Source organism: Podarcis gaigeae (assembly GCF_964106915.1).
Source record: "Podarcis gaigeae genome assembly, chromosome: 8".
NCBI lineage: Eukaryota > Metazoa > Chordata > Lepidosauria > Squamata > Lacertidae > Podarcis > Podarcis gaigeae.
Genome location: NC_139684.1, coordinates 50,123,587 through 50,137,892, shown reverse-complemented (window position 1 = coordinate 50,137,892; position 14,306 = coordinate 50,123,587). Strand labels below are relative to the sequence as shown.

Here is a 14,306-nt window from a genome sequence, read left to right as displayed (position 1 = left end):
ATCAGCAGGAAGGGCAGAACTTCCTCTTTGCAGAAGCCTGTTTCCTTAAAAGCCTGTCACTGCCTCTGGCCTCAACAGAAAGTGATCCAATCTTAAGCCATTTTGTGCAGGAGAGACTCTGTTGGTTGCAAACACCTCAAAGCTCAGCAATTAGAGGTGGTCTATGACTTTTTAATCATGGAACAGTAGTGTGATCTTTTTCACACATTCATGGTCAACACTTTACTGGCCAGGTGCAATTACCGTATTTTTTGCACCATAACACTCACTTTTTTCCTCCTAGAAAGTAGGGGGAAATGTCTGTGCGTGTTATGGAGGGAATGCCTACAGGTGGCATGCCTACGGATTTTCCTCCTCTAAAAACTATGTGCGTGTTATGGTCAGGTGCGTGTTATAAAGCGAAAAATACAGTACTTGCAAAGTCACATGCCTCGGTTAAGAATAAGCTACAAGGCTTTCATTGGTGCTGTACAATTACCTGTGGAAATCAGACCCAGCCTCTGGTTACCCATGTTCTAGTCACTTCTAGGCTGGATTACTGCCATGTGCATTGCATAGGGCTGCCCTTGAAGACAGTCCAGAATTTTCAAATTGGTTCAGAAAGCTGTCAAAAGACTTAATGAGGAGGCATTGTTCTTGTTTGTTACTATGTTATGAATTTTTGTGTTTTTATATTTTGAACCATCCTGTGATCCTCAGATGAAGGGCGGTATAGAAATTTAATAAAAAAAGAAATTAGAAGAAGTAGAAGAAATAATAAAGCCAATTTTGTCTTTATTTATCAGCTCCATTAGCTACCTATTTATTTCCTGCTTCAATTTCTGAAGTCCTCATCAGCAAAGCTGCTGGTTATAACATTACTTGTTCACTTGCCACAAAATGGAGTAAGTCAGCTGTGCTGTGTTTAAGGGTCTCCTGTTTATTCTGCTGAATGGGGCCCGTGCCCCCAAAGTCCTAATCTAATGGCACCACTGCTCAAAGTGGCCTAGAAATAATCACCTCAGTAACCACCTCTACCTACAAGGATGAGCTCAGAATATTCTCACAGCTTCTGAGGACCTTCCTACCAGCCAAAGAACAGCTAGTTAGAATAAGAGAAAGGGCCCTTTCACCTGCAGTGCCTGAATACATTTGTTTGTTTCTTTAACAAATTTTATATGCCACCTGATTGTAACCTCTAAATGGTTTACAAAAATATAAAATAAAGCATTAACATTATCAATAAAAACAGGTATTTAACAATATTCAAAATATGATTAAAATAAACAGCATGCTCTGGTCCATGGGGTCACGAAGAGTCGGACACGACTAAACAACAAAAAAGAAATACAACACATGTAACTTCTAAACAGGTACTGAAAAGAGTACATGGCAAATGTGTTGCCTGGTGTCAGTCTGCAGGGAGTTTTAAAGTGCAAGCGCCACCACACTTAAAGATGGATTTATTACCAATGTGAAAGAGTGTCCCTAGAGAAGTTTGTTTGGCCCCTCCTTTGCCCAGTTTTTAAACAGGGTCTTAAGACTGTTTATTTGAGTTAGCATTTTGCAGCCTCCATAGCAGCCTATGCCAACCTGCTGGTTGGGCTGATGGGAGTTGTAGTTCAAACCATCTGGAAGACAAGGTTTTTAAAAAATATGCTGTTCCTGATATTTTTCATGGTGCTGTTTTATTGCTATTGTGGATATTTTTACTGCTGCGTTGTAAGGCCAAAATATATGTGACTATTATAATGTAGTTTGGTACTTTCTTTAACCAGCAACAGGTGCAAGCAAGGGAAGAGCTGTGCTGGCAGAGTGGGGAACCTCTTCTGGTATTGAATAAATGAGTTACTGGTTAACCTATACAGTTGCTGGCATCTGCAAGTGGGGAGAGCTGCTGTTGCTTTCAGGTTCTGCTTGAGGACTTCCTGGAGACATCGAGTTGGCCACTAGGAGAACAGGATAGTCTTACTCCCAGGTAAATGGGGTTAGGATCACAACCACAGTCTCCTGAAAGGAGCTGAGGTCCTGATGCAGTCTAAGCCAGGAGTGAGCAGACTGTAGTTTGGTAAGGGGACTGGGGATCATAGCTCTTTAAGGGATAAACTAAAGTTCCCAGGATTCCCAGGAGTTGGGTGGGGTGTGGAAATGCTTTCAATGTATGGGGTGATATTCAACCATGTTTTACACAGAATTAATGGACCCGTCACCATTTTCTCTTCCAGCTTCAAGCAGCTCAGTGTTTAGCGGAGGATGGAGGCTGTCTGGAAGACTTACGGAAAGGACCACTTTCGTTCCCCTGGACATTGTCTGTGGGCTGATGCCTTAAGACACATTCTCTGGAAACTCTCAGATTAATGTCCTGGCTGTGACGCTGCCCCCTCCTCTCTGAAACATGCCAGCCCTCCGCCAAGATAAACAGCTCAACCTTAACAACTCTTTGCTGGCAATAAAATGCCCGAATATAAAATACATTGGTCTTGATTTAAGGGGGCATGGGGGGAGGGCAGAAACTTGTAATGTTTTCTCCTATTATTAAATATAAGTGGGGCAGGCAGAGGCAATTTAGGAAGCTTCTATGGAAGACCCAGTTCCTATTACATGGATAATGTCTACAATGTAGGAGGATTAGTCTCCAAAAACAAGTGCCTCATTTGTGAAAAATGTCAAGCCTTTCTCTCCCCCCACCCCTTTTTTTGGGCTGTGCATCACTAAAATAATGCTCTCTTCCTCCTGAGTGACAGGAAGTTTCAAGGGAGGAGCCACTGATGGGGGTCAGGTTCACAATGGAAACATATGGGGTCTTGTAACATCTGTGTATTTACTACAGGCTTGGTGCCAACAGCTGGCAAGGTCAGGCACTGTACAAGGGCCCTAGAAGGACCCTTCACTGACATGACCTGGCTGCTGCACCACCACTCACCATCCTCCCTCCTGAGTTCTCCTGGGTAGCTGTTTTAGCAGTGGGGCAGGAGTTACTGCTTTTGAATGGGAACAGAGTCCAGTTCCCAACCACAGTGGCTGACTGCCTGGCTGCCATTTTAATTTACCCAACATCCAATGCCTTGCTCTGCATATATATAAAACTGCCTGTAGTTCTATAAAATCTTTACATTTCATAAATCTACAGATAGATGGAATTATCAGAATTTTAAAAACGCCACAGAATTCCAGCCATTACTTAAATAATACCATACACTAAAGAAAAAATTACAATCCTGGTGAATCAATCTTAGTTTTGACCAGCAGAAGTGATCTGCTGCCCAACTTTGTTTTTGCATTAGTCCCTTATTCGATTTACAGAATACAAAGAGCTTACCTTCCATTGCAATGAATGAAACCACTGATCCCTCAGGTAACTGTTTGCAGCCTACAATATAAAGAAAGAGAGAGAAAACAAATATAAATGCAAGCTTTAGATTCTACTAATGCTACACACCATTAAACCAAAGCACAAGCCAATCACTCACAGAGTTTTTAAAAGCTGGAAGCCACCCCATTCTTTCATTTGGTTGAAACAATTACCCTTGCACATCCACTCCTGGATTTCTGCTAGCTTCAGAACATGTCCTTTGCGTGCAGGAAGGACTGTTCTCTAAAAGTTCTGAGAGGAGACAATTCCTGCTTTGCATGTGATCACTTTCAAAGCCAGCAGTCAAGTAAAGGCGGAACTGCAGCACCAGCCTTTGCTATACAGTAGTTGTAAAACACTTCCCAGGCCTCCACGGCCACACTTACCCTTTCTAAAGAGCTGGCTACCATGAAATGCAGCTAATGCCCTTCTACCTCAACCTATAATGCTTCCAATCCAGTGGAACATAATTGTTTCTCAGCTACAATTCCAAGTACAACAGCAGTGGCAGCACGTTGGGTTATAGTCAATGATAGCCTTCTAATCCTACTCAGTGAGGAGACCCACTGAAGCTAATGAACACAACTAAGATAGGTTTATCAACTTCAATGGGTCTAACAGAACTTAGGAACACTGTAAATGTTGGGAGTTAAATGGAAATGAAATGAAAAAAATGCATCTATCGCAATTTAATTTCAAACTTAAATGTATGCTAAATAAGGACAGCAACTCTTCACACAAGTGCTAACACCACAATCATCTTAGCATTGCTGATTTTAGCGAACCACTGGCTCTATTAAGATGCACGTAAGTAGAATTAAACTTATTGCATCTAAAATACACCAAATAATAAAAGCAAAGTGAGAACAGCACCCAAGAAATCAGCAGCTATAAACCCCATCCTACTGCTTAAAAACAGTAAGGACTTGTCCAAACCAGAATATGCTATGTGTTTACAGCTGTCTGCATCCCCATTTAATTTGCACACTCCACATGATGCTACCCTCAAACAACACAAGTCTCTGTGCTTTCCCCCTGTAAATTTGGGTGTAGCCAATACTGGCCTAGTCAATGCCACAGTCCCTAAGGGTGGTGCCCACGGTAAAGAGGAACAGGAGCGTTGGTGTGTGAGAGAGGAGGCAGGTGAAAAGACTGTCTGGGAGCACAGGGCAGCAGTCTTAGCACCCCCAGGATTGAGCTAGGCAGACGGAAAGTACATGACAGATCTAGGAGTGATACAGCAGGAAATGTTAGCTCTCCAGGAACAGCTGACTCCAGGATCAGGAAAAGCGTGGCCCATGGTGGTAGTATCCTGGCTTGAAATGTGATGCAAGGAGAAGGAAACTGGTAAAGTATGATCACATCTTACAAACATTTAATTTGCACAATCTCAACCATATGCAGTTGAAGGCCTTGTGGTTGAAATCCTGCAAGTTAAATGCAAGCAAAACGGAAAGCTTAAAAGCTCTTTTTGTGCCAGGTTTTCCCAAGTATGGAAAGAGCTCTCTGTCTTACGTGGGGGTGGGCAAAGCCCACACAGAGTGCAGGCTCTGGAAAGCTAGGGATGCTCACACAGGGACAGTTTGTGTGTGTGCTCATTTTCCTGTATGCACAGAGCCCTTGGAACTGAACCCCTGCATAAGATGATGTGGTCGTACTGTAGCTAACCTGATGCATCCCTGGGCCTGAGCAACATCAGAGAAGTCTATGGAGAAGTGGGCTGGCTTGTGCAGACTTGGTGGGAAGCAGACCAAGAGAGCCCGGCATGCTACAGGCCCTCTGACAGATGAGCCGCATTGCTAGACTCCGCACTCCCATCGTGCTGCAGCGTCAACCTCTGTTGACATCTGTATTACTCAAGAGGACTGCGAGGAATGGTTTGTGCAGGGAATAATTTGTTACAAAGAACACAGTCATCTTTGCTACAGCGCCCTTTGCGTAAACCATCTTAACAGTCGCAGTCTTCAACAACTAAAAGAGGGATGGGAGAGGGAGAGAAATCTGTTAGGAATCAGCAATACATTTTTGCACACTAGCTGCCTTTCTTTTGGTGTGTGGCCCGTTTGCCACATTTGCTGTATAGCAACAATAATGTAGCTGTTTGTCCCACCACACACTAGATTAGAAGTGGGCAGACATCAGGCTTGTGGGATCTACATTTAGGGTTAAATAACTCTGAGCATGGGGACTTACCGTATTTTTCGCCCTATAGGACGCACTTTTCCCCCCTCCAAAAATGAAGGGGAAATGTGTGTGCGTCCTATGGGGCGAATGCAGGCTTTCACTGAAGCCTGGAGAGCGAGAGGGGTCGGTGCATACCGACCCCTCTCACTCTCCAGGCTTCAGAAAGCTCTCCGCAAGCCTTGGGAGTCCGCAGGAGTTCCCGTCGGGCTCCCTAGGCTTGCAGATAGCAGCCTCCATCTCAAAGCCTGGGGCGCACCGCACAGCGCGCCCCGGGCTTCAGTTCCCCGACCTGGTTTGGAGGCTGGCAGCGGGGAGAAGCGCACTTCTCCCTGCCACCAACCCCACAAGCTCGGGGGACAGTGGCGAGGCGGAACGCTGCCTTCCCGCTGTCCCCTGACCTGGTTTGGGCTTCAGGCAGATATCCGCAAGGCGTGGGAGCCCGGCAGGAAGTCGCGCTGGTCTCCTAAGGCTTGTGGAAAGCTGCCTGTTCTGGGGGCTGGGGTCGGGGGAAGCTCGGGCTTCCCCCGCCCCAGCCCCGCACCTGGGGGGGAAATAATTTTTTTCCTTTATTCCCCTCCCCCAGGTGCGTCCTATGGGCAGGTGCGCCCTATGGGGCGAAAAATACGGCATCTTGAGTACCAGAACAGAATGGAGCTCCCAGTCCTTCCACATGCAAAATTCCACTGCAGGTTAGCCCAAGCTTGCCTCATTTACAAAGGAGATTTGTCCACCAGGGAAATAAGGCACTGCCCTTCCAAGCTCACTCTGCTCTCAGCCAGCCCCCCACATGCCTGCCTGCCTTCTACTTACAACCAATCCAACGGGTGGTACTGGCTGTCAGTTTCCTCTTCTTTCTGTGTTGCCTTTGTAGAATTCAGCAGAGAGCAAGAAGGGGACAAAACCAGAATTAGCTGACTCTGCCTGTCATTAGCTCTGGTTCCCCTACTGTTGGTCTCCCTGTCTTCTGCCCTATCAGTCCCAATGGGGACAGATCTCCACAGCTCATTTCAGCAGTGTAATTTATTGCCATTGTCTGAAATCCACGCTGCTCTGCTTGAAATCATCCAAGAATCTGAGTTATATTCAGATCTACCTCCCTCCTACTCCTGTATTAAATTATGGACAAGTTTAATCTGTGAAGCCTAAAAATTCCAAAGGGATGTACAGCAAAGAAATTATTCATTTTCTTCTTCTATCATCACCATCACAATCAATATCTTAGGTTTCTACCTCTCCAGTTTCCCCACCAATATAATATTTCACCTGCCAGTTCCTACATTTGCCAATTCTGTGTTGGTTTATATTTGTAACCTGCCTTAAGTTTGTTGGTAGCAAAGCAACACAATAAGAGAAAAAACAAAAGTGTTCAATTTAAAAAATGCCAAAAGCAATCATGAACTGTATGCAATTATTCTGTTTTGCCTATGAAACCTGAAAAACTACAAAAAGAGAAAAAACTAAGCTTTCAAGAGCAAGAAATAGACCCCTATATTTAGCAAACTATGCATCTCCTCTGACCTGTTTGCTTGGGCAAGCCGTGGTGCACTAACAGGTTTTGCACAACCCTTGTAATATAGTACTGTAAAGGATATTTACTATGCAAAGGAAGGAAATTCTGAAAGGTGGATATCAGGACTAGAACCTAAAATAGAAAACAGGAGCTAAAATAAGGGGACACAGAGATGAAGGTACATGCACGTAATTGTATTCTAATCTAGATAAACCTTTTCCCTGAATTTACCCTGGAAGATTCTTTTGACAAAATAATAAATAAATAAATTGCCATGCTGTTCAAAAACCGATGAGCTGCGTATTATCTGCAGCTATTGTTATGCTTATCAGGAATTTCTGTTCTGTTTGTTTTTCCTTCTGGGTATACTTGATTACCAGGAATAGACTTTAAAAAAATAGCAACACCATAGGGTATAACTCAGCCAAATTTAGAACCCAGTTTAAGCAAACACCCAAAGGGAAAAAACTGCAGGTTTGCTTTCTTTAAGCCCAGTTTTCTTCCTAAACAGCCCTGAAGCAAAAAAGTAAGTTCAACAACAACAACAACAACAAATCCTTAACATTTATGCAGCTTTTTCAAGTGTTCAAAATGAACCATATATATTATCTACAACAACCCTGCATATGGTACGTCGGATGTATTAGGCCTATACGGCAAATAGGATGCACACTCATCTCAGAATAGTCATACATGTGTGACTATTTTCCATCTCACAGGCACTTCCTCACCGCAAGGTTCTACCTCCCTGTGTAAGGTACATTTGATTGCGAGAGGTGTATTTTACATAGCCATAGAAACCTAGGAAGTTGCTATAATAACTAGTCATACCTTTGGTCTTTCCAGTTCAGTGTTCTCTAAACGGCAGTGGTTCTCCTGGCTTTCAGAAAGGGAACACTCCCAGACCTAGCTAGAAATGCTGGAGATTCAATTTAAGACCATCTGCATGTAAAGCAGATGCTCTACCATTGAGATACCACCCTTCCTGGAAGTCAGAACCCACCCCTAATACCATGTAAACTCACTATGTAATGGAATGTCATGTGGCACTTGTGGGGTCCATGGAGCAGCTCCCCCACCTTGCCAAGGCCTCTTATACAGTGGTACCTCGGGTTAAGAACTTAATCCGTTCTGGAGGTCTATTCTTAACCTGAAACTGTTCATAACCTGAAGCACCACTTTAGCTAATGGGGCCTCCCGCTGCTGCTGCGCGATTTCTGTTCTCATCCTGAAGCAAAGTTCTTAACCTGAGGTACTACTTCTGGATTAGCGGAGTCTGTAACCTGAAGCGTCTGTAACCCAAGGTACCACTGTATATGGGGAAGGTGTTATGACAGGAATGGCTGAAGAAGAGGGAAGATTGAGTTCTGTTGCACTCAGGTCCTTTTTGGGAGCTTATGAAACAGGCATCTGATTGGCTACTCTGAGAACAGGATATGGGACAAGATGGGCCAAACTCTTCTTAAGCTCTTACCTTGAGCTAGAGGGCCCAGTTCTCAGGAGTAGTAGACTGCTGGGGACAAAGTGCTTACCCGTGAGCAAGGCAAGGGAGGCAAGAAGTAGATATGACTAGAAACTTGCATATGAAGGGCAAGGGGAGGAGGTGATCAAAGAGAACTGAGGCCCTCTCTGATCAACAGAGAACCAGTAACACAATGTGGAGAAGGAACAACACCAAGCCTCTGAGGTTAATGTTCCTGAGATCATTTTATACCTACACTTGTGCCTAAGCTACAATAGCAAACCAAATTCAAGCCAGACTATTGGTTCATCTAGGTCAGGCATAGGCAACCTCGGCCCACCAGATGTTTTGGGACTACAATTCCCATCATCCCTGACCACTGGTCCTATTAGCTAGAGGTTATGGGAGTTGCAGTTCCAAAAAATCGGGCGGGTTGAGGTTGCCTATGCCTGATGTAGGTTATTAATACCTGTACTGACTAGCAGTGACTTACCAGGGTTTCAGGCAGGAGTCATCTTCCCAGCCCTACCTGGAGATGCTGAGGACTGAACCTGGGAACATTTGCATGCTAAGAAGATGCTCTATCATTGAGCTATGCTTCTTCCTCAAAATCGATTTTGTCACTTTTTTAAAAAAACAAAACCAACAACATTGAAATAGTCTAGTCCTTGAATCTAAAGTTTGATGTTTGTATTGTGTTACTACATCTTAAAATACAAATTGATTTCTTAAGAATTTGACCTCCCAAGTGTTTTAACACCACTATGTGTTAATCAGGCCACATGGACACAACTAACGTAGGCCCATTAATTTTAATGGGTCTACTCTGAGTAGAAATCAGTTGGCTTCAACCCAAAGCTTCTCTTTCTCTATCTCAGGGGTGAACCTCGTCCACCCCAAGGGCCTCATTCCCTTCCCAGCAACCTTCTGCAGTTGACATGACAATGGTGAGCAGAGCCAGAGGCAACAGTGCCAAGAGCAAGGCATGAAAATTGTACCTCTAAGGCCAGAAAGAAAAACCTGGAGGGCCTGAGGCTCCCGGTTCTTGAGATACATAGTGCATGCACACTATGATGTATAGAGGAACACAGAATTCTGACTTGACATCCAGAGTCTCACCCTTACCTTCCATTTTGCCACAGAGAAAGAGAAGCTGTGGCGTTCCTTGTCTAACATACCTTTGCCTAATTACCTTCTTCAATGTGTCATGGCTTAAATATAGCTTTTCCATCTGAATTCCCCAAGTAATTGGCTTCTATTTTAGTGTTCTACTCCTGGCTTGTCGAGCACCGGGATTCTATCCAGCAGAACCCACTTGCAAAGGGAAAACCCATTCTTTTAGCTGCATCCGCAGACGGTCACGCATCGCGGATCCAGACGCAACAGCTCTGAGTGAAAACATACGGGAGCAATTGTGTCTGTGCTGCGACGCCAGCTATTCCGTATGGGAGCCCCATTCAGCCTCTGCTAGAGGAGTCCAACATAAACATTCATGGCAGCCCAGAATCCATTCAGTTCCATTATCGGTGCTGATGAAACAATATTATGACCTCAGGTCCCCAAGAGGAAAACATCTGAGCAAATCATTCCTTTTCTGATGCCCATTTCTCACGACTGCTATTAATTTGCTTTCAGAACAACAGCAACAAAACACGGCCGTCCACAGCAGATAAAAATCTACCAGCCCTGCCAAACTCCCTTTATACTTGGCCAGAGGCTTTGAATTAAAGGTTGTTTTATCGTTTTTCACCATAAACAGTCCCCTCCTTATCCCAACAACTCCCCTTAAAAAAAAAAATCTAGGGGGAAAAATGAGAATGCAGAAGGATAAGGATTTTTTTTAAAGTGTGAAATCATTATATAATTATTTTTTAAAGGTTATTTCCAAGTTATTCTGGAAATAACTTGGAGCAGATCTGGAATTTTAGCTCTTGACTACAATTGATATGTGAATGGTATTGAATGAGATGTTAAGAACTTAAGAGCTCTGCAGGATCAGGCCAGTGGCCCACCTAATCCAGCATAATCTTCTCACAGTAGCCAATCAGATGGCTGTGGGGTAAACTCACAAGCAGGACCTGAGCACATGAGAAGTCTCCCCTCCTTCAATTTCCAGTGACTGTTCTTCATAAGCAGGGGTTGGAAAACTAAGGTCCGTGGGCCGGATCAGGCCCAATTGCCTTCTGGATCCGGCCCGCATACAGTCCGGGAATCACTGTGTGGATTGGCATGAATCTGATTCAGATCGGGCTGCGCCATTCCCCCCCCCCACACACACAGCGCTATGTTGTGCCCTATATCCATTGCCCAGTGTGTCACTGAGGCTTTAACCAGCTCATCTTTTGCTTCCCATTCCAGTAGTAATTTATACATTTTAGACACTGATTTATCCTTATTCTGTATTAACTCTCTTTCAAATTGTGAGCTTTGGTCCAAAAACCCATATTTCTTATCCAATTTAAACATATTATGTAACTGGTGGTATTGTAACCAATCTGTAACTTGGCTCCTTAAATCTTCCATTGGTTTCAATTTGGGTTCACTCACTGTGTCCAACAAGTCTCTATATGTGGCCCATTGTCTATCCATGTTGATTCTCTTAATTGTAATTGCTTCAATCAGGGATAACTATAAAGGTGTTTTTCTTTCTAACAAATTGCTATATTTCTCCCAGACTCGATACAAATTTCTTCTAATGATGTGGTTTATAAAACTTTTATAAATTTTAGCTTTCCCATACCAAAGACATGCATGCCAGCCAAATTTTAAATCATGATCTTCCAAATCTAAAATGTGTGCATTTTCCAACACAATCCATTCCCTTAACCAACACAAACAGGATGCATCATAACATACCATATTTTTCGCTCTATAACACGCACCTGACCATAACACGCACATCGTTTTTAGAGGAGGAAAACAAGGGAAAAAACATTCTGAATGAAACAGTGGATGTATCATTTTTGTGCTTCATGCTGTGGCCACAGACATGTGATCTGATGGTGAATTTGGGGTGACCCAATGCCAAAATCCTGAGAATTCCTGTGGATCCATGCTTTTTAACCACATTTTTGCACCATTGCAGCCCCAGGCAACAGTGGGTGCGTGATTTTGGGGGGGCAGGCTGTAGCCATGGACATGCTATGTGATCTGATGGTGAATTTGGGGTGACCCAATGCCAAAATCCTGAGAATCCCTGTGGATCCATGCTTTTTAACCACATTTTTGCACCATTGCAGCCCCAGGCAACAGTGGGTGCGTGATTTTTTTGGTGCAGGCTGTAGCCATGGACATGCTATGTGATCTGATGGTGAATTTGGGGTGACCCAATGCAAAGATCCTGAGGATCCATGCTTTGTAACCACATTTTAAGTGGGGAGCGAAGGAAAAACAAAGAAGGGACATTAGAGGGGTGTGCAGAGAAGCAGCTGGCTAAGAATGCAGGAGAGGGATTTAACGGGAGGGGGGAAAGAAAGGCAAAAGTTTCCCCCCACCCAAGCCAGCCATCTCTCTCTCTCTCTCTCTCTCTCTCTCTCTCTCTCTCCCCCCCCTCCCTCTCCCTCCCCCCTCTCTCTCTCCCTTCCCCCCTCTCTCTCCCTCTCCCCCAGCAGCACCGGAGCTTGCCTGGAGGGGAGGGGCTTTCCCTGCTCTTTGTTCCGTTTCAGCAAACACAGCAACGAAACAGAGAAGGGTGGGCAGTAAGACCCTGAGGCAGAATGCAGGAAAGCAGCCGCTTTCTCTTTCGCTTCTCCGTGCAGCGTGCAGCGCCGCGATTTGATTTTTGCTTGATTTTTCGGCTCCAGGGACCACACATTCGCTCTATAACACGCACAGACATTTCCCCTTCCTTTTTAGAAGAAAAAATCTGCGTGTTATAGAAGGAAAAATACGGTAATTGCAGTCAGGCAGGGCAAAACTTCCTCTTTATTTTGTATATATCAAAATCTTATGTTTAATTCATGGCTTTCCCCCCTGCCAGACAAATTTTGAGATATCTTTTTTTCCATTCTTAGAGACAGCTAATCAATCAGGATTGACTGGAATAAAAACAATATTCATTTTGATGGCTGAAATTCTGCCAAGTAGATAAAGCTTCATCCTGTGGTCTGTGGACCAGTTACCTGCAGGAGGGCATCCTCACGTGGCCCACAGCTTCCCCACCTGTCCCTGCCCATGCTCAGCAATGAGGCCGGGGGGGGGGGGATCCAGAGAGTCCAATGGAAAGATTTCTGCAAGTGTAACTGCTGCACATGCAGTGGTGTGACAGTCTTCTTGGAGACTGCAGCTGGGCAGGAAAAGCAAAAGTCTGTGTGAATGAATAGGTATATGTGTGCTTGTGTACAAGCAAGAGAAACTATAGAGTGTGGGGGGGGAGACTATAGAGTGTGTGTCCTGTGTATGAAACAGATGTGCAGATGTGTATGAATATATGGATATGTGCTGTGTAAGGGATGGGGTGCATGTCCCAACTCTGTTCACCTTCACACTACCTTCTTCATCAATTTAGGAATTCAAACTGAATGGTCGAAATCATCTTTGTTTAATGGCAAACTCTTTCTCCACCAGCCACAAATAGATGTTTACTTGGTACTATTATCCCAGGGCAACCAAAATCTTCCCCAAAGGGTCAAAAAGCTTTCTCATCCTGGCACAAATCTGTTAGTAAGTAACAAAAGCCAATCACAGGCAATGATCATCAGTTCATCCTCGTATTCACCAAACAGAGAAATTGAATTCAGCACTGGAAAGCAAGGAGCAGGGGTTGTTTTGTTTTTTGCGGTTACTGTACCTGCAACAAGACTGTGCCTCCAGGGATCGTGAGCTGTAAACAATACTTAGGGGCATTCTCCCAAGAGAGCAGCTGAACATCTTCAATTGAGCTGTAGGAAATTGAGTTTTCCATGTACCCGGTTGGCTGCAGGAAAAACAAATGAGATAAAAGAGATTTAGCTTAGCACATCAAGAAGAAGAAGAAGAAGAAGTTGTTGTTGTTCGCAAATAGGGTTTAGTCATGAAAAATATAGTTCTTTGCAAGAAACCATTTGCCCAAATCAATGTGAAAGAGAAACATAAGAAAAGGTTTATGAAGTATTCTACTATTTTATACTTGTTGGGGGAGGGGATGAACAAAGTTGCCCCATCTCTGCTAACTAAGCAACAAACACAGACATACATGCTAAGTTTAGGTAGGGGTAGCACTGGTGAAGCAACACAGCCTGTCTTCATTTACAAGCAGGGTATGAAAAGAACAGGAAGGACTATGTGTCAGTGCTAAGAAATCACTGATTTATTACGCGTATGAAGCTTAGCAATATTTAAAATACCCCAAGACTCACAATCAAATGTTGAATATCTCAAAAAGGGGGGGGGGATCCTTTGATGTTTATTTGGGATTAGCAAGTAAGTGGTGGGAGGTGTCCTGTGCATGTCCCACTGGATCTCTTCCCTCCTGTTTTTGTCCCACCGTTACAAAGCAGCAGGATCACCAGATAGCCAAAACATTAAAGTTGTCAGCAAGTCTTAGGCCTCCGAAGATGAATCCCATCCACTCGGCAGAGATCAGCATTTGCACATGTGGCAGGCGGCTTCGAGATTTATATCCGGAAGCCAAGGCAGCCTGGGTGCAAGCTGCAGCCCCTTCCGCATCAGTGCAAACCTCCACACTCTGCAGGGGTCTCCATGACATCTTTGCAAGCAGGTGTGAGTCACAATTGTTAAAAAAAAAATGCAGTTAAACATAAAAGTAGGACCTTGGTGTGCAAGCAAGGCTTGGCCCAGGAAGGTGGTAAGAAATGCACAGATACCTTCCGAATTCCTCC

The 14,306-nt window shown here is 44.2% G+C and overlaps 1 protein-coding gene across 3 annotated transcripts in view; it reads right to left on the bottom strand.

Annotated features, from left to right (window-relative positions):
* Positions 1 to 14,306, bottom strand: part of CMIP (c-Maf inducing protein) — a 149,767-nt gene that overhangs the window by 46,944 nt on the left and 88,517 nt on the right. For all 3 annotated transcript variants that reach the window (XM_083752134.1, XM_083752132.1, XM_083752133.1), the window contains 2 exons: positions 13,277 to 13,402; positions 3,299 to 3,349 (listed from right to left, as the gene is read on the bottom strand). In XM_083752134.1, coding sequence (XP_083608260.1) covers positions 3,299 to 3,349; positions 13,277 to 13,402 — 177 coding nt within the window. The remainder of the gene's footprint in view (positions 1 to 3,298; positions 3,350 to 13,276; positions 13,403 to 14,306) is intronic.